The 22,180-nt window shown below is 34.7% G+C and overlaps 1 protein-coding gene across 2 annotated transcripts in view; it reads right to left on the reverse strand.

The window, feature by feature from the left end:
• LOC150109502 (NEDD8 ultimate buster 1-like) overlaps positions 1–22,180 on the reverse strand; it is a 261,500-nt gene that overhangs the window by 183,889 nt on the left and 55,431 nt on the right. For both annotated transcript variants that reach the window (XM_090408663.1, XM_090408656.1), the window contains exons 5-6: positions 15,634–15,754; positions 11,632–11,714 (exon numbers count right to left, since the gene is read on the reverse strand). In XM_090408663.1, the coding sequence (XP_090264789.1) occupies positions 11,632–11,714; positions 15,634–15,754 (204 nt within the window). The remainder of the gene's footprint in view (positions 1–11,631; positions 11,715–15,633; positions 15,755–22,180) is intronic.

The following is a 22,180-nucleotide window of genomic DNA, read 5'->3' on the forward strand; positions in this document are numbered from 1 at the left end:
GAATTTGCTTAACTAAACTGCATAATAGCTGTAACAAATTTGGCATGAACATCAGCAATAAAAACACCAAAATTATAAAAAGGCAGAACACAGAAAACTTCGGTTGCATTCTGAATGGAAGATCTGTGCATATGACAAATTGATCATGTGCACAGTGCTCAGATCTCAAGCTTCAGGGTCATCTCCGACCAATGCTTTAAACACTGATCTTTACTGCCACCAAAATGCAGTCTTCTTTTTTCTATTGCAAAATGAATCACAGCTCACTTTTCCTGACCCTCAGTAATAGACAAATCAACAAACAGGATCAGATATCTCTGCGTAGACTGACATTTATCTCCAACCTCTCCTGACATAAATACATCAATAGCTTCCTCAGTCTCTGAAAAACCAGTGTCCTATATGTTACTTTTCATCCATCCAGCAGATAACTCTTTATGAATCACAACTCCATCCATTCTTAGAATATCATTCATATTTACTATGGTGCACCCAAAACATCCCTAAAAATTCTCGATACTGTCCAGAGGCAAATAATTCGGCTCATAGATGATCCCTCCCTCACAGACTCACTTTATCATAATAAATTTAGTTTAATCCTTTATCCAAGTGTGAGCAAACAAAGTTTGCACCTGAAAGTATCTTCAGAACTGGGGTAAGGTGGTACAACACCAGGCAACTCGTTGCAAAGGTATTGTACCAACTCCTCTCTCAGTATCTCCCATAATGCAAAATACATCTCCTTGCGGATATGTATAATGTTATGCATTAAGGGAAGGGCCACTACCCAGACTAGTTTTGACCTTTATTGAGGTCTCTTCAGCAGGAGCCAGGCCCAAGTGGAGATACCAAGCAGAAGCATTAGCAAGGTCATCTCTACCTATGAGTTGCCAAATGGTGTGCCACCTTTTTATTAATTTACTCTGGATTTAGAGAAAGATGTTGAAAGTTTATTTTTCACTTGGTTAGAGTATAATAAATTCAGTTTAATCCTTTATCTAAGTGTGAGCAAACAAAGTTTGCACCTTAAAGTATCTTCAGGACTGGGGTAAGGTGGTACAACACCGAGCAACTCGTTGCAAAGGTGGAGCAAGCTAACATCATTCCTCTCTCAGTATCTCCCATAATACAAAAATTATGGATAAAAACACATCTCCTTGCAGATATGTATAATGTTATGCATTAAGGGAAGGGCCACTACCCAGACTAGTTTCGACCTTTACTGAGGTCTCTTCAGTGGGAGCAGGCAAAAGTGGAGATACCGGGCAGAAGCATTAGCAAGGTCATCTCTACCTATTTCTCACTGAAGAGACCTCAATAAAGGTCGAAACTAGTCTGGGTAGCGGCCCTTCCCTTAATGCATAACATTATACATATCTGCAAGGAGATGTTTTGCATTATGGGAGATACTGAGATAGGATTATGTTAGCTTGCTCCACCACAACACGAGTTTCCCGGTGTTGTACCACCTTACCCCAGTCCTGAAGATACTTTCAAGCACAAACTTTGTTTGCTCACACTTGGATAAAGGATTAAACTAAATTTATTATTTAAATTTATCTGTAAAAGCTGCACAAATTTAATTCTTTTTAAAACTCTCTTACATACTGTTCTTTTCAATGTAATATTCAGTTTTATCATGCTTAAAACTAAGTGATGGTCACTTCCAATTTCAAATTGTCTGTACACTCTTGTGTTCTGAACCAGCATGAAGATATCACTATCAACAATAATATAGTCAATGAAGCTTTTCTTATTTCTTTGTGTCTTCTTTCTACATGAACTTGTGCACATCATTATGTTGGAACACAGTAATGACTAGTCCATATCCAGCAGACACACTTAATCTACCTAGTGCAATCACTTTCTACTCGGAGGTTTAGATCTCCAAATACCACTTTTTTCCATTTTCTTTGTCAGCTGTGCTCTAATGATTCAAAATATTCCTGCACTTCTTCCTTAGTAGAACCTTCTGTTCTTTTAAGGTACACATAAGTTTGTCTATTTTCCTATTTTGAAGTTTGCCCACACAACTCTACTTGAAATTGCCTTCCAATCAAGAAGTTTATCTTTATGTTTGGCATTGAATGCCATCACTGCTTCTTCCTTTCCTTCATCATTACCTGAATATAATATCTTCTTCTCTTCTGTTCATGGCAGGTTGAGTTCCTCAAAGATTAATTTTTGTCATCTCTTTCTGTCTGCTGTCTTTTTATGAAGTTCTATTATGGAGTTTAAATGGGAGCTTTCTTTAATGTTGTCAATCCATTTCTTTCTTGGTTTTCCTCTGCTGGGCTGTCCTTCAATTTTGCCATTTAATAATATGTTTGATCATCTTTCTGGGTTCATTCTTGAAACATGTCCAAACCAGCTTAGTTAGCTCTTTTTTCTGTGCTGTAATTATTGTTTCTTTAAAGTTAAGTTCTTCTCTGACTTTTTCATTTGTTTTTCTTTCTATTCAGTTTGTTCTACTGATTTTTCTTAGGTATTTCATTTCAAAAGCATTGAGTTTATCCATTTCTTTTTTTCTTAAGCTTCGGTCTGCCCTTGTTATCCAACCATTACTGATTCTATATTTCATGGTTTTGAAACAGTCTAGATCTTCAATGATCATTGATCCTAGGTCATTGAATTGCTTTACCTGTTCTATATTATTGTTTCCTATTTTCATTTGGATTGTTTCCCTTTTTCTTCCCATTACCATTAGTTTTGTTTTACTAAAATTGATTTTCATATCATTTGTTACTTATTTGATGCAGCTTGGTCAGGATATTTTCTAATTTTTCTTGGCTGTCTGTAGTGATAACTATGTCATCAGCATACTTTAAAATGTGTTATGTTTCTTCCATTTACAGTTATGCCTTCACACATCTGCAGTCCTTCGTCTATTACTTCTTTCAGGTACAGGTTGAATAAATATGGTGACAATGGGCAGCCTTGCAAAATTCCTTTTTAATTGCTATCTGATGTGTTTCTATGTTTTTGTATTTCAAGAATTACTATTCAGAAACTGTGTTTCTGAATAGTAATTCTTGAAACAACTAAATAGGTATTTGTTGAACCCTCTGTTTTCTAGAATTTTAATGAGTTTGCTTCTGTTTATTAAATCAAAAGCTTGTTTGAAGTCAATAAAAACAGCAATAGAGTTTATTTTAGTCTCTCATAAGATCTGCTAATCTTAATATGAAAACTGCATCTATTGCGCTATTTCTAAATCCCATTTGCTCTTCTACCATCTGTTCTTCATAGGAATGTTTAACTCCATTTTGAAGAATACTGATGAATATTTTATACCAGTGGCTTAGAAGTGTGATAGGTCTATAGTTAGTGCAGGATCTGACATCTCCCTTTTTGTGGATGGGTATGATCTGGCCTGTTCTCCATTCTGTTGGAGAATTTTCTTTCTTCAGTATTTTGTTGAACAGTGTCCTTAGGTAATTTATTATGATAAAATAAATTTAGTTTAATCCTTTATCCAAGTATGAGCAAACAAAGTTTGCGCCTGAAAGTATCTTCAGGAGTGGGGTAAGGTAGTACACAACATGGGCAACACGTTGCAAAGGTGGAGCAAGATCACATCACTCCTATCTCAGTATCTCCCATAATGCAAAACACATCTCCTTGCGGATATGTATAATGTTATGCATTAAGGGAAGGGCCACTATCCAGACTAGTTTCGACCTTTATTGCGGTCTCTTCAGTGGGAGCAGGTCAAAACTAGTCTGGGTAGTGGCCCTTCCCTTAATGCATAACATTATACATATCCGCAAGGAGATGTATTTTGCATTATGGGAGATACTGAAATAGGAGTGATGTTAGCTTGCTCCACCTTGCAACGAGTTTCCCGGGTGTTGTACTACCTTACCCCAGTCCTGAAGGTAATTTCAGGTGCAAACTTTGTTTGCTCACACTTGGAAAAAGGATTAAACTAAATTTATTATAGTCTAATCAAGTGAAAAATAAACTTTCAACAACTTTCTCTAAATCCAGAGTAATTTAATAAAAAGGTGGCACACCGTTTGACAACTCCTATAGGTAGAGATGAACCTTGCTAATGCTTCTGCCTGGTACCTCCACCTGGGCCTGGCTCCCACTGAAGAGACCTCAATAAAGGTCAAAACTAGTCTGGGTAGTGGCCCATCCTTTAATCCATAACATTATACATATCCACAAGGAGATGTGTTTTGCATTATGGGAGATACTGAGATAGGAGTGATGTTAGCTTGCTCCACTTTTGCAACGATTTGCCCACGTGTTGTACTACCCTACACCAGACCTTAAGGTACTTTCAGGCGCAAACTTTGTTTGCTCACACTTGGATAAAGGATTAAACTAAATTTATTATAGTCTAACCACGTGAAATATAAACTTTCAACAAGTAATTTATTATGCTTTCTCCCATTTTTTCCAGAGGTTCTTTGTGAAATGTTGCCTATGCCTGATGCTTTATCATTTTTCATTTGTTTGAGTGCTGTATGTATTTTTTCATTTAGGATGTCTTTTGTGTCAGAAGTTTCTTCTGGGTTAAAGGTAACTTGATGTACGTTTTCTTCTGCTGTCAATGTTTCTTTAAAATGATTAGTCCATATTTCTTTTATTGTTTCACTGCTACTTGTTGGTTCCATCTTTTTGCAATACTGAAAGTAGGTTGGGTGAGTATGTTCTAGTTAACTCTAACTATTTCATAAGTGATCTTGGAGTCATGTTTTTCTATGCCCTTAAGTATAATATCCTATACTTATTTAGTTAGATCTCATCTGTTTGTCTTCTTTGTTTCAGCAATGCCAATTATGTCAACATGGTACTTTTCCAGTTCTGTAAGCTTAATTTCCTTTCCATTAATATTCTTATAGTGATGGTTACTAACTTCAATTCTTCTGAAGTTAGCTTTGTTCTTTTTCTAGATGTTGAACTTGAGTCTGTTCCAGTATCTGACTTTTCACTGCTCGCCTTTGTTCCCAGACAAAAACAGGATGGCCTTGTTTAACAGGTGATGCCCCAGCTAGCATGAAATCTCAATATGTTACATCATCCTATTATTTGTAGTTTAAGCCAAGAGAGAGAGAGAGAGAGAGTACAATATGATCAGCTAAGACTATCTAGCTAAGAATATTGCTAGACCATCCTAGTTCAATCAGTACTGGGTACTGGATGTGAGGATTGAACATTAGGTCAGAAGCTGAGGCTTCAGACCTAATGTTTAAGGAATGTAGTTCTCCACATTCCTTAAAGGCGACATGGAGGTTTGCTCCTAGTTATTTGGCTTTGATCCTTAAGCAAGCAACAGTGATATTGTGTGGACAAATGAAAATCTTCTTTCTTGTAAAGTTTCTTCTTTTTCAAATAAATATCACCATTTCTTGATTCTCACCAACAAGGCTGGGTTCTTCATACAGCTATATTAATTCCATTTGAGTTCTTTATTGCATATTTCCAACACCTTCACTACATGTACATCTTTTCCTTCATCAGAGCCAATGTATTTTAAGCATGCTAAAATGGCTTTTTTTTTTTCTTTTAAAACATTACCTGTTTATTTTTTACTCTCTAATTTGCTATTGCATGGCATGCCACTAGTAATCTTAAAAAATTGTGTTGACAGGTGAAAGTACTAAACACACTGAAAGATGCAAAAAAAAAAAAAAAAAATTGCAGACTTCTTCATTTTCAAAAGGGTGAAAGATGAAAAATAAGCAATGGGACCAATTTTTCTTCATAGCCATCTACAGTGTCCCTTAAAAAAAATTCAAATTTTTATCTGGTTTCCCCACAACTTTTTTTAGAACTTCAAAGTTTTAATTTTTTTTCTGCAAACTGAGGTTTTATTTATTTATTTTTTTTTTTTTTGTAGATGAAATACTTCACCTAAAGAAAGTGGCTGCCATCTTGAAAAAGATTAGTCTGTCTGCAAATGCAAATAAGAAATTAAAAAGTCCACACCTTGTGCAATTAGCATGATTATTTTAATTATAAAAAAAAAAAGTCAGAAATTGGGTAATCTGGAAATATGCTGCGATTAATTTTTAAAACCTTCCAAAATTTATACCTCTGTATTTGAGCATTTCTAGTTGAATATCATCTCCAAGCTGCCTTTCCAAACATTTCTGGTTTCTGATAGCATTTTTAACCATATGCTTATGATTGTATTACTCTTGAACTTTTTACCACTTTGTTACTGGTTCTGCCAATGCTATTTAACAATCTTTCAAAGTAGTAGTTTACTCCAGCAAAGTTATAATCATAATTATCCTCCAGTTCCTTTTACAATAAATTTCTTCCATTTCTAAGATTTTTAAATAGCCTTCAAAAACAGAACATTATGCTATCTTTGCAATATTTATCTTCTACATTCTTTCCAAAATTTTTCCATGATTTTTGTTTAGTTACTTTTCCACATACCTTGCATATATTTTTCCCTCTATATCTTCTAAGGGCACATGCTCATTTACTTACAAGGAACTTTTGATATGATTTCCACATTTCCAGGAACATCTCTTAAAATTTCAATCCACCATAAAGTTCAGATTTTCTGTTTTGAAGAGAGCTTCACAACGCGCCATCTGGGATGAATCAATGAGCGTTTTCTTTAGATTTTGCTGAGTTTCCAAGATTCATTTCTTATTTTCAAATACTTATAATATCTGTATATCAATTCACATCTAAAACCTAGCTCAAGTTTGACTATTTTAAAAACTTTTGAACATTTTCATTTTTAATGTGTAATATTCATTTTTATCCTACTGAAAACAATATGGTGATAATTTCCTATTTAAAATCATCTGTATAGTGTCATATCCTGAGTTACTATAAAGATCAGTGGCTATCAGCAATAACATAATCCATAACAATTTTAATAATTTAAATCTCTAACAATAACCAGTTTTTCCTTTGTGTCATCTTTTTAGACTTCAGTAAAAGATGTCTAATATGGAACAAGTAAAATTTCTTTATTTCGTTTTCACGGCAGTAACACCAATGATGTTAACAAGGTGTTTTTGTAATTCTTTTGTCAGCTCCACTTCACTTCCATCGATGTCCTTAAACTGATGGTGCCTATCATCAATTATGTTATGTTTCAGATTATAGAAGCAGCCTGCTTTTCATCCCAGTATGCTCTCTAGTTGGATGGCTTTTCATTTGATTACTGGCATGACATTTCAATACACTGTACTATCCTATTTTTCTGTAGCAGGTTAGAAGGCCTTGTCAGTTCTCATACCCTTTGGAAGTCTCCTGCCAGTTAACAAGCTTGATTGTCATCGATCCAGGAATTATCAATTTCCTGATACGAGAGTTATTTGAAAAGTTTGGTAAATTTCCAATAGACAATAACACAATTCGTTCATTCATACCATGGATCGCCTTTTTCATGGACCCTGGCAAAATTTTAGCCATGCAGTGATACAACATTTTTTCTGAAGAAGTGGACGGCTGTGCAGATCAAAGCTGAGTTAGATGCAGTTCATGGGGACTCTGCACCAGCATTAAAGACTATTTATTTTTGGATAAATGAGTTTAAATGTGGTCGTAAGTCTATCGAAGATGAAGTGCGCTCCTGATGTCTGACTGAGGTCACTGCGAAGGAAATGATTGATAAAATCCATGGCATCGTTATGGAAGACTGCCAAGTGAAAGTGCACGAGATTGCTGAGATTGTAGGCATCTCAACTGAATGGGTGTATAATATCCTGCACGAAAAATTGCACATGAAAAAGCTGTGTGTGTGTGTGTGTGCGTGCACGCGCGATGGGTGCCGCGATTGTTTACTGTTGATGAAAAATGCATGTAAAAGACATTTCAACGCAGTGTTTGTTTAATCGTAATTCACAGGATTTTTTTGCATCAATTCATGACTGTAGATGAAACTTGGATCTATCACTATACACCTGAGTCCAAGCAGCAATGGACAATGCCCAGTGAAAGAGCACCGAAAAAAGCGAAGACAGTTTTGTCAGCTGGGAAGATGATGGCCACTGTTTTTATAAGATTCCCAAGGAATTACATGAGCCTATTCGGAAAAGGGTAAGACAATAACAGGCGTCTATTATGCATCATTTGAACCGTTTAAAAGAAGAACTGAAGAAAAAACAGCCAAGATCGGCACACAAAAAAGTGCTCTTTCATCAAGACAGAGCACTGTCCCACACATCGGCTGTCGCAATAGCAAAATTGCACGAATTGAGGTTCGAATTGGTTCCACATTCATCATATTCACCAGACTTGGTCCTGTGTGACTTCTTGTTCCCAAACTTAAAAATCTGACTCAGTGGGAAAAAATTTTCTTTGAACAAGGATGTCATCAAGGCTGTCAATGACTATTTTGCACAATTTGACAAATTATACTTTTTAGATGGGATGAAAAAATTGGAAACACGCTGAACCAAATGTGTAGACCTCGATGGAGACTATGTTGAGAAATAAAGGTGATTTTTTTTTTAAAAAAAAAAAAGTGTTTAACTTATTTTTTTTTTTATCAAACTTTTCAAACAACCCTTGTATACACTTACAAGGGATGTTTAGGCTACTATAACAGCACTACAGATTAACTTTATTATTAATCTCCTATTAACAATTTTCCTCCTAATTGGTCTATTACTTTTCAGCATGTATCTGAGATTTCTTTCTTCTAAGGCACTTCTGACTGCATCAAATCCAACTAGATCTAGGTCTTCTTCTGGGTCTTTTTCCTGCCATCTTGGCATCACACACACACACACACACACCTGTTCTGCTAACCTTTCCTTATCCATTCTATTTAAATGGCCATACTATCTTGGGTTAGCTCTGCAGACACAATTGATGCTAAAAATGTCAAAAATTCTCATATCTGTAGTCTCTAATCTTTGATTAAGTGCTTTATTTCTAACCCAACTCTTAGATGCATAACTTAAAACTGGTTTCAACACTGTCTTGTATACTGTTAGTTTAGTGTTCAGGCTAATTACTCTCTTATTCAATATAAATTTATTCAACTGGCTCCCCATCATACCAGCTTTGTTTATTCTGTTGTCTAATTCCACATTTAATTTGCCATCTTCACTAAAAACTGTGCCTAAATAGCTGAAATTTTTAATTGTTCTATAGGTTTTCCAAATTCAGGCCAAATAGAGGCTGTCAGGATCAGATCTTCACTTTACGACAAATAGTCGAGAAAGCATGGGAATATAACAAAGATCTGTATTTAAGTTTTGTCGATTTGGAAAAGGCATATGACAAGGTGCCAAGAGAGAAGCTATTCAATACACTGCAGTTATATGGTGTCAATGGGGCATTATATCAAGCAATACTTAGTCTTTATTTGAGTTGTGAGTCAGCAGTTAGAATTGAAGGAAGTACAGGAAGATGGTTTAATGTTAAATCTGGTGTGAGACAAGGATGTACATTATCCCCTCTGTTATTCATTATCTATATGGATCACATTATGAAGGAAAGTGGTATTAAACCTGATATCAAAATTGGAGATGTTAATGTCAGCTCTTTGATTTATGCGGATGATGTTATACTTCTAAATAAATCCGCTACAAGTCTGCAAGATTCTCTGACTAAATTGAATAGCTGTTGTAATAGATATGGTATGAAGGTCAGCAATAAAAAGACAAAGACAATGAAAATAGGCAGAATCATTGAAAATGTCAACTGTGTTGTGAATGGAGAACCTGTGGAACAAGTAAAACATTTCAGCTACTTAGGCACAATTTTTACTGAAGATGGTAAACTAAATATAGAAATAGACAACAGAATCAGCAAAGCTGGTATCGTGGGAAGTCAATTGAATAAATTCATATGGAATAAGAAAGAAATTAGTCGGAACACTAAATTAGCTGTATACAAGACTGTGTTCAAACCAATTTTAACTTATGGATCTGAGAGCTGGGTCAGAAGTAAAACACTTGACCAAAGACTAGAGACCGCAGATATGAGAGTCCTGAGAAAGATTAGAGGCATGAACAGATGGCATCAATGGCAATATCATATTAAAAATGAGGATATTAGGAAAGAACTTGACATTGTCAGCATCCAGGAATGCGTTAGCAGAGCTAATCTCAGATGGTATGGTCACTTAAATAGAATGGGAGAGGAAAGATTAGCAAAACAAGTGTTCTCTGCCAGGTTGGCAGGAAAACGACCCAGAGGAAGACCAAGATATAGGTGGATTGATACGGTACAAAGTGCCTTAGACGATAGAAATATAAGATCTGATAATGTTGGAGTCTTGACAAATAACAGACTGATTTGGAGGAAAATTGTAGATAGGAAGTTAGTAATGATGTAATTTTTTCATGTAGTACTGTCATATCCTGTACACCCCTTGAGGGTACATGGCAGGAATTTGATGATGATGATGATGTTTTCCATTGAGAATGCAGATGATGAAGTTTTCCTACATTCCTACTTTCATAGTTTTGGTCTTTTTTTTGTTGATTTTCATGCCAAATTTGTTACAGCAGTTATGCAATTTAGTTAGAGAATCCCAGAGACTTGTAGCAGACGTTTAAGAAATACATCATCATCTGCAAGGAGCCAAGTTTGATTTCTATGATTTTGATATCAGATTTAATGTCATTTTCTTTCATAATGCAATATGGATTGCATTATGAAAGAAATTTTGATGAATAATGTGGAGATAATACTTCTCTTACACCTGATTTTTTTTACATCAAACCAGCTTCATGTATTCTCTTCAATTCTAACTGCTAACTAATTGATAACTTACATTTGTGCTCGGTTATATCCTGAACCAGCATGAAGATATCACTATCAACAATGACAGAGTTGTTGAGGCTTTTCTTATTTATTGCATCTTCTCTCCACATGAACTCATGCACATCTTTATATCAGAACATGGTGTTGGTAATGACTAGTCCATATCCTAAGCAGAAATCCAGCAGATACTGTTATTATTAGATTTGCCATTTCTCCAAATTTTCCCAAAATGTTCCTGTATGCCTGGTGGAATTCATTTCTTACTCTGCTCTCTAGATTTCCAACAAGAATCACTTTTTCCATTTTCTTTGTATTGACTGACTGCCTTATATCGGCACAAATAAGATTAATTGTCCATTTCTCCATTTTGAAGGTTTGCCAGCCATGTAACTCTACCTTAAACTGCCTTTCGATCAAGAAATTGATTGTCATGTTTGGTGTTGAATGCTATTGTTATTCCTTCCTTTCCTTGATTGTCATTGCCTGAATATAACACTCCACACTTATTTAGTAATATTTCACTTGTTTTTGTTTTCTTTGTCTCAGCAATGCCAATTTCCTTTCCATTAATATTCTTAATATTGATGATTACTATCTTCAGTTCCTCTGATGTTGGGTTTATTTGTTGTCTTCTAGATGTTGGGTTTATTTGTTGTCTTCTAGATGTTGAGTCAGAGTTTGTTCTAGTAGCTGACTTTTCACTGTTTGCCCTGGTTCCCTGATGAAAACAGCTTACATTTCATTAGACATAATATGCAAGCAGATTAACATGCTCAGCAGCAGAGGCAAATATAAATAGGTTGACCAATAGGAGTCAACAAATGCAAGTGGAAAAATAACTTAATGAAGATCAGATGATGACATTAGAATGGCAATGATATAAATAAAGCAAAATTAGTATAAAATACAACATTTATAGTAAATTACCTTTCTTTCTTCAGCAGGTAAATTTAGTATTCGTCCACTCTGATCTGCCACTTGAAGAGAATACTGATCACTACTTGGATTGTCTGAAAATGAAAATTACATAATGTAAAGCAATACCAGCTTAAAATTGCTAATGATAATTATAAGAAAATGAAAAAAAATGTAGATTTAAAACATTTTGAAGAAAGTCTTCCTGTCTTACTATCTGCAACATGTAATAATAATAAAAATGTAATATTTTTAAACAGAATTATTTTTCCATTCTGGTAGAACGTGATATTAAAATCGGTGATGTTAAACTTAGCTCTTTATGCAGATGATGTTATACTTCTGAATAAATCCAGCACAAGTCTGCAAGATTCCTTGACAAAATTGAATAACAGTTGAAATAAATTTGGTATGAAAATCAGCAATAAAAACACAAAAACATCAAAAATGAGGATATTATGAAAGTTGTCATTGTTATCAATCAGGAATGTGTTGGTAGAGCTAATTTCAGGCAGTATGGCTTAAATAGAATGGGCAAGGAAAGATTAGCAAACAATTTTTCTTTGCCAAGTTGGGCAGGAAAAAGACTCAGAGGAAAACCAAGATGTAGATGGATCGATACAGTAAAAAGCACCTGAAAAGACAAAAATATAAGATCTGATAATATTGGAGTCTTGACAGATAACAGATTAATTTGGAAGAAAGCAATTGATCAGAAGTTAGTAATGGTGTAAATTTTTCATGAAGTACTATCATGATTATTCTGTATACTCCCTGAGGGTATATATCAGGAATTTGATGAGTAAGGATGGGTGAAGAAAAGAATTAGAAAATACATATACAGTTTGTTATGCTATTTTTGTACTTTAAAAGTACAAAGGAAAAAAGAAAGTTCATTATTCCTGACATGTACCCTTAAGGGGTGTACAGGATATGATAGTACTACGTGAAAAATTTACATCATTACAAACTTCCTATCTACAATTTTCCTCCAAATAAGTCTGTTACTTGTCAAGACTTCAACATTATCACGTCTTATATTTCTATCGTCTAAGGCACTTTGTACCGTATCAATCCACCTATATCTTGGTCTTCCTCTGGATCGTTTTTCTGCCAACCTGACAGAGAACACTTGTTTTGCTAATCTTTCCTCCCCCATTCTGTTTAAGTGACCATACCACCTGAGATTAGCTCTGCTAATGCATTCCTGGATGCTGACAATGGCAAGTTCTTTCCTAATATCCTCATTTTTAATATGATATTGCCATTGATGCCATCTGTTCATGCCTCTAATCTTTCTCAGGACTCTCATATCTACGGTTTCTAGTCTTTGGTCAAGTGTTTTTTCTCAGATCCATAAGTTAAAACTGGTTTGAACACTGTCTTGTATACAGCTAATTTAGTGTTCTGACTAATTTCTCTCTTATTCCATATGAATTTATTCAATTAACTTCCTACCATACCAGCTTTGTTGATTCTGTTGTCTATTTCCATATTTAATTTACCATCTTCACTAAAAATTGTGCCCAAGTAGCTGAAATGTTTTACTTGTTCCACAAGTTCCCCGTTCACAACACAGTTGACATTTTCAACAATTCTACCTATTTTCATTGTCTTTTTAATGCTGACCTTCGTACCATATCTATTACAACAGTTACTCAATTTAGTCAGGGAATCTTGTAAACTTGTAGGGGATTTATTCAAGAAGTATAACATCGTCTGCATAAAGCAAAGACCTGACATTAACATCTCCAATTCTGATATCATGTTTAATATCACTTTCCTTCATAATGTGATCCATATAGATAATGAATAACAGAGGGGATAATGTACATCCTTGTCTCACACCAGATTTAACATTAAACCATCTTTCTGTATATCCTTCAATTCTAACTGCCAACTTCCAACTCAAATACAGACTAAGTATTGCTTGATATAATGCCCCATTGACACCATATAACTGTAGCGTATTGAATAGCTTCTCTCTTGGCACCTTTTCATATGCCTTTTCCAGATCGACAAAACTTAAATACAGATCTTTGTTATATTCCCATGCTTTCTCAACTATTTGTCGTAAAGTGAAGATCTGATCCTGACAGCGTTTATTTGGCCTGAATCCAGCCAAATAGGTTGGATTCAGGCCAAACTTCCTGCAAAATTAAAAAGTATACTCAGCTCATCTAAAGCTCCCCTTTCCTACTTGTCCACCTAGGGGTTTACAAAATTCAGTGCACCTGTAAACCTACCATACATAGAGGAAACAGGACATGCCATCCCAATAAGAAAAGAAAAACATAAACACTGAATTAAATTCCCTTCACTATGGTAAAACAGACCATGCACTTCAAACATGTCATGGAATCAACTGGAAAGGCACCAAGTCCCTACCCTGCACCAAAACCTGGTTTGAAAAAAAGTTCAAGGAAGCTTGCAAAATACTGAAACATCATTCAAATCTAAACAAGATTTATGGATTAGTAATTCCAAGAATCTGGAGAACCCATCTGCAACCTATTTAGCATCCAGAACATGGTAGAACTCCAACACAAGTAGACATTAATATAAGAGGACTGTAGAGATGTGTTTAATGTAGTTCTGCTATAAAGGGAGGAATGGTGAGAATATGAATGCAAGAGCAACAATGTTATATAATTGTGCTCAAGATAGGAATGGACATTATCATGGAAATTATTACAAGGAGAGAACAATTTGAATTTTGTGCTCATCTAGTTCAGACCCATCAAACACGTGTAGAGATGTCTACGTGAGGCGCCAGAGAAGAATAGAGATCTGCAAGTTGTCCAACTCTGTCTGCAGACAGGAGTACACAAAAGAACATGCAGGTAGATTATGTCTATACAAGAATGCTAGGAGTATCAGAAACAAAGAAACAAAGGGTTAGAGTTTGTTCCCTTGATCAATATGATGAGATCTAAGATTGTAGGCATTAGTGAGACCTAGCTATCAGAATCAAACATATTAACTGGTAAAGGGTACAGAACTATACCAAAACTGATCTAGAGATGAAAATTATAAAGAAAAACAATAATTATCTGCTACTTATGTGATAAGTAGCAGATAATTATTTATCTTTGTCCAAAGAGAAATATATGTTTTTAGCCTTACTGAGAACTTTATGAATTAAAAGAAGCCACTCTTCAGTCATCTCTTGATAATTTCATATAGAAGAATGAACAGCCAAATTAAACCACCTTTTCTATTTTCTCATATACCATTTAGACTTCATTACATTACTTTGCATTAATAACTCACACTGAAATCTAATTTGTGAGAGCATCATGTGAATGAAACTAACAGAAATAACTTTTAAAACATGTTAATACATTACTGCACATACTTACTGTAAACACACAAGCAATATACTGTGATTAACAGGTAAAGGGGGGGGGGGTTATATCCAATGTACATAAAATTTGCAGAACATAACTCTTACATAAATTGGGGAGTGTAATTAGTTCAAAGAAGTAAACCCTACTAGGACCAATGTATTCTGATTGCATTAATTATAACAGTAGCAAGGCAATTTTAATTTTAGAATATTTTGGCATACTGAGAAAATTTAACATTAAGCATTGCTAATTTATATGCAGAGAATTTTATTTTGACAACTCTGAAATAAAAGATACTTCCTATTATAAATGCGAATAAAATGAACACTTATCATGAACTGGTATAATTGGCAGGTAGGGTCAAGAGTTAATTAAGCCAGGAATTTTGCATTGGGAGAGCAGTTGGGTAATACTGAATGAAGAATCAAGATACAATTTTTTTTATTTCCCCCCTCCCCAAAGCTACAATTTCAAACCAATTTCTGAAACCTTGAAAAATAAGGAAGTTAAAATAATTAATTTTAACTCATTATAAAAGAAACAAGTTAATCAGAAAAAAAATACACTTGTTTGTTAAAAAAAGTCACGTAATTGCAATATTCTTTGACATAAATAAAAATTTGTTTTCTAAATGCCAATTTTATTTCTGGGGGTAAAAACTAACCTGTAGAAGACAACAGTTCAGCATCTTTTCGTATCCGTTGCAAATAGGCTTCTTGTTCTTCTTTAAATACTGAATTTGCTTCACTTTCAGAAAGTGCAAGGACCATTACAGATGACTGATTCTAGAACGAAATATAATAACTTTCAAACTCTGCAAATGCTGTGTTACAATATTAACTCTTCAGTGAATTAGTACACAGTTAATGGCAATGTATGCACAGCTAATTATCCTGCGAATGAAATACAACACATAATATATAGGTAATGATATCAATTTCCATATGAAGAAGGTGACAGGATACAATAACAGTATTACATAATTAAGTTTATATTATCACCCATTTCCTGTCAACAATTTAACTCCAAATTAGTCTATCGCTTGCAAGCACTCCAATATTGTCAGATGTTATATTTCTGCCTTCTAAGGCACTTTGGAATGTATCAAATCATCCTAAATCTTGATCTTTCTCTTTAATTTTGGCATTAAACATCTGTTTTTGTTAATCTTCCCTTTCCCCATTCTGTTTAATGATCATATCACCTTAGATCAGCTCTGTTCATACACATTCCTGAATGCTGACAGTGTCAATAGACAGTTCTTTCCTAATGTCCTCATCTGAAATATGACTTTCATATCGATACCATCTGCTCATTCCTCTAATTTTTCTCAAAATTATCTGTGGTCTCTAGTCTTTGATCAACTGTTATTTCTAAGCAAACTCTCAGACCATAAGTTAAAACTGGTTTAAACATGACTATACGGTTTCTTCAGCTGGCTCCTACCATACCAGCTTTCCTTATTCTATTGTCTATTTCCATATTTAATTTGCCATCTTCACCAACCATTGTTCCTAAAGAGCTGAAATATTTTACATCAGTCTCCTGATATGTACCCCTTAATCTCTTATCAATAATTTTCCTCCAAATGAGTCTATTATTTGTTAACACTCCAATATTGTCATATCTAACATGTCAAGGCACTTCTCACTGAATCAATCCACCTAGATCTTGGTCTCACTTTGAGTCTCTTTTCTGCCATCTTGTCATCAAACATCCGCTTTACTAATCTTTACTCACCCATTCTATTTAATGCCGACACATTCTCGAATGCTAATAATGTCAAGTTCCTTTTGAATATCTTCATCTTTAATATGATTTTGCCATTCATACAATTGGTTCACTCCCCTAATTTTTCTCAGAACCCTCATACCTGTGGTCTTCTAGTCTTTGATGAAGCATTTTATTTCTAACCTAACTCTCAGATTCATAACTTAAAACCAGTTTGAACACTGTCTTGTATACTGATAGTTTCATGTTTTGGCTAATTTCTCTTATTCCATATAAATTTATCTAGCTGGCTGCCAACCATATCGGCTTTACTTATTCTCTTGTTTATTTCCAAATTTAACCTGCCATCTTCACTAAAAACTATGCCTAAATAGCCAAAATATTTTACTTTTTTCTATAGGATTTCCATTCAGAATGCTGCTGAAGTTTTTATGCTTCTGCCTATTTTCATAGTTTTGAGTATTTTTATTGTTGATTTTCATGCCAAATTTGTTACAGCTGTTATTCAATTTAGTTAGTGAATCCTGGAGATGTGAACTAGATGTGCTTAGGAGTACAACATCATCAGCATAAAGAAAGAGTAAGTTTGACATCTCCAATTCTTATATCAGGCCTAATGCCACTTTCTTTTATAATGTGATACATATAGCAAATAAGAGTGGAGATAATGTGCATCCTTCTTTACCTCCTTCAGTTCTAACTTCTGACTCACAACTCAAATACATACTTTGCATTGTTTAAGATAACATCTTATTCACACCAGGTAATTGCAGCATTTTGAACAGATTTTCTATTAGTATCTTGTCATATGCCTTTCCCAGATTTACAAAACTTGAATAAATACAGACCCTTGTTATATTCCCATGATTTCTCAACTATCTGCCAAAATCTGATCATGACAACTCCTAATTGGCCTGAACCTTTTCACAAATAAGCTTGCATAAATGTTAGCAGAAACACTCATTAGATAAATTCCTCAGTATTTCTTACATTCAGTTTCATTTCTCTTTTCACAGATGGGAGAACTCTACTCCAATCATCTGGAAATTTACCTTCTGACCAGGCCCTCTGAATTTTGCATGTAGCCACTACAAAACTTTATACCTCTGTATTTTAGCATCTCTAGATGAATATCATATACTCCAGCTGCCTTTCTACATTTCAAATACTGGATGTCTTTTTTTTCTACTTTAAGTAGTATTATATATACTCCAGATTGCATTTGTCTTGAGTAGAGAGAATTTGGCATCAACGTTTACTATCACCATGCTGTCACTGCTTGTTTCAATTAGCACTCTTTCAAAGCAATTACTTGCAACATTTGAATGTCTGTATCTTCAGTTTTCATATCATGTTTATCCTCTCTGATTCCCTTTAACAGAGTACTCTTTCTTCCATTTCTAAGCCTATTCAATAGCTTCCAGAATATCTGCCACCTTTCTGATATTTATTTTCCATGTTTTTACTAAAGTCTTATTAAAAATGAAAATCTTAGGAAGGACTGTGACATTGTTAGTATTCAGAAATGTGTGAGCAGAGCTAATCTAAGGTGGTGATTACTTGCAACATCCAGAATGTCTATCTTCAGTTTTCATATCACATTTATCCTCTCTGATTCACAGAGAGGATAAACGTGATATGAATAGAATGGGTGAGAAAAGTTAGCAAAACAGCTATTTGGCTTAGATAGAAGGTAAAACACCCAGAGGAAGATGAAGATCTAGGTGGATTATGCATTCAGAAATGTCCTCGATGACAGAAATATAAAATATGTCAACACTGAAGTATTGACAAGTGACAGAATAATTTGAAGAAAAATTGCTGATAGGATTAGTAATACTGTAAACTTAATCATGTAGTGCTGCTATAGTAAATCCCATTGACAGTACTTAGCAGGAAACTGATGATGATGATATCTGCATATTAAAATTTCTATAGCTATATGGAACTTGAATGAAAAGAAAGAATTTACTACACAAATATTTATATGCCATTTGGCCAGCAAAAGCTAGCATATAATACACTTTAAAGACACACACACACACACACACACACACACACACACACACACACACACACACACACACACACACACACACACACAGCAAAGACTAAGAATGATATGACCTCAAGAACAAGACAGTCACATGGAGGGAACAGCTGTGCTCTTAACTGTGATCTCTTGTGATTAAATACTGAAAACAGTATAGGGTGGTGTGCCAAATTTGGAATAAGGTTACACTTTCAGGCCACTGGATTCTGTAGAAAATAAGCCACTTCCAGAAACATGAAATGAATCTGTGTAGAAGCATGGCTTTCTTCCACTTTTGAAATTGATCTTCTTTCTAACATGATTGTGCTAGTCCATATGTCTTAGGAGACCATTTCATCAAGTGCAAGAAAGCCAGGCTACTACACAGATCCCATTTCAAATCACAGAGAATGTTTCTGGAAGAATTTATGTTCTACAAAACCAAATGGACTGCTATAGAACTGCACACAAATTTTGGTGCACCATCCTATCGTCTTGTCAGCAGTTAATCACAGAAGATCATGTGTATGGAACAGAGGGCTCCTGTTGCTATCCATACACATGACTAATTGTTCTCAAGGTCATTTCGTTCCTAGTCTTTGCCAAATATATGTTTAAAGTGCCTTTCATAATGGTAGCCTGAAAAACATCAAAACATCAGCATGTAAATATTTAATTTAGTTAGTAAATTATTTTCATTCTAGTTCCATGTACTTTTTAATTCCAGAAATTTCGACAAGAATCATGATGAACAGAAACAATAATATAACCATAGAAAGGTTGGATTACTGTTTCATTCATTAGGGATCAACCTTGAAGTAAAAATCAGATTCTGACCACCCTATTTTGCCTGAATCCAGCTTGTTCTCCTCCATGTTTCTCTTCTGTAATATTTCCTAGTCTCTTCTGAATTGCTTGCAATCATATGCAAGACTCAGTAACTAAATTCCTCTTTAATCCTCATTGTTTTATTTCCTCTTTTATAATGGGTACTATGAGAGCTTTACTATAATAATTCAGAATTCACCCTTAATTTCAATGCCTTCTGAATTATGCAGTGCAGCTACTGAATCCTCATATTCGGTTTTATTTTCCTTTATATAACGGATACTATGAAAGCTAAAGCTTATGTAGCTTAGTGTCCTTTGGTTGGAAAGACCTGGGTTCAATTCCTGTCCGTGCCGTGAGGAACCTTCTGGTCTCTTTTGACAAGAGGAGAGTTAACTGGTTTCACATGGAAGTAGGGGGTTTTTGCACCTGGAAATTCTGGTTTTTCATCCCCCAGAACAGACAAACAGGTCCCCTGAACATACGCATCTATAGACACACCAGGAGGCATACGGCCAACCACCCTATCCTTGAGATGGTTGTGTTTGTAAAAAAACTCAACACAGTAAAAGGTAGAAAAGGAAGATTAAGAAAGAAAGAAACTATGAGAGCCTTGCTAACTACAATCATTCAGAATTCACCCTTCATTTCAATGCCTCCTGAATTACACAGTGCAGCTACTGTAAATCTTTTATACCCCCATATTTGAGCACTTCAAATCATCTATTTCACAGTTGCCTTTCCAGAATTCAGGTTTTTTTGATGGTTTCTCTACCTAAGTACTGATTTGTACTTTGCATCCCTCTCATTCTGTTGAAAGATTTTTGAATGAAACATTTCATGATTCATCATCAAATTTCTGACATGTAGTCTCAAGGGGTGTACAGGATATGATAGTACAGGGATCCCTTGCTTAATGCAGGATTTGATTAACGAGCCGAAATTAATTGCTGCAATCCCTTGATATACGCGGCAAGAGTTTTGATTAACACTCCTTTAACCTTGCAGAGCTTACAGCTGATCTGACAGATACATGCAAAATGTTTAATATAAATATTCTTACACAATTCAGTGTATAGCTTGGAGGTCATGAGTAGCTGTGCATTCAGTTAAGAGTGATATTCCGCACTGTTTTTTTGCTGTCTGTTTGGTTTAACACATGTTATGTAAAGGCTTGTGATATTTGACAGTAAATTGTATCTGAGAGATAACGAGACCTCCGATGTCAATATAGTATGGTTTAGTTGTCTTTTTTTTTTAAATTCTTTGTTCAATAATTTCTAAATGTAACTGAAAATAAATAAACCGTCATGTATTACTGAAAATAGAGAGCCAAATGCTTATTTATCCTCTATACATGTCCTCTAGGACAGTGCTTCCCAAACTTCTGGATGTCAGGGCCCCCTTTGCAAAAATTAAAATATTTCACGGCCCCCTCGAAAAAAAATCGTAATAGAGAGATATATTATTATAATATTTATTGTATTTATATTCAATACAAAACATACACAGCGAATACTGCAAAAATCAAATACACATATTACATTTTTTACCTCTTACCGTTTGGTTCTGAAGACGATGGGGGCTGTCTGGTAAAATATGAAATACTGTACTTTTTTTTGAGTCTGTTTCTGCTTCTTCTGATTGTTCGCAGGAATTATTTTTTAATTTTTTTTTTATCAGCCACTTATCCATCTCAGGGTTAAATGTTTTAACGTAGAATAGATCAAATAATATCACCACTTACCGATAATATGAAATTAGTGAATATTACCTGAATAAGGGAATCCCCGGACCAGGAACATTTTTCTCTTTTGTGACTTTTCTCCCTTTACCGTAATTAAGTCTAACGCGAAACAGACAGCAAAGGCAGGTTATTAAAACGTGCATATGATTGGTGCGGTATTAACAAAAGATCGCGCAACCGAAAGATAAAAGCATAGCTGACAATTGAGTTGAAATGCTAACTCTTTTCAACCGAATTCCATATGTGAAACTGCCATCACTTTTACGAATTTTAACATGTTTGGTTGAATTTTATTGCTGCCTTGGGAAATCGAACTCACACACATCTAATTAATAACAATAGTTTTTAGTTAGATACTGTGTTTGCCCATGCAACAAATGGTTTTGTTTCAGTCTATACAGCTTATGAGGGGACATGTGATTTATTAATTAGTGTGTTTTTATCCCAGTTGTCTCTAATTGCACTATTTGTTGAGAAATATATTACACAGACTCTTCATACCTTATTCACTGGCATAATAAAAGTACTTGTTTTTATTGCCTCTGCAGTATAGTGGCTGTTAGGGATGGGTGTTGTTTACCACTGCAAGCGAGTTACTATCTCCCCCACATGAATTGTTTAAGCTTTTTTTCATATGTGAAGTATATGCGAAACTTTTATTGGTAATAGAAAACTAGCTCGGATGACAGTGATAATATAAAACGAGTTTTGATATGTATATAAAGTCAATATCAACAGTCCCTGATTACGAACGCGTGATGAAAGGGACAGGAAGATTTGGAGCTTCCCTGGAGAGCATTCGAAGTAAATACAATTAACCACTGCTTTGAAATGAAACATGAATAAGCAATATTTACTAATATTCATTAAGCG

Source organism: Typopeltis vanoorti, chromosome 2 (assembly GCF_054136105.1).
Source record: "Typopeltis vanoorti isolate ZY-2024b chromosome 2, IOZ_Tvanoo_1.0, whole genome shotgun sequence".
In the NCBI taxonomy this organism is placed as follows: domain Eukaryota; kingdom Metazoa; phylum Arthropoda; class Arachnida; order Uropygi; family Thelyphonidae; genus Typopeltis; species Typopeltis vanoorti.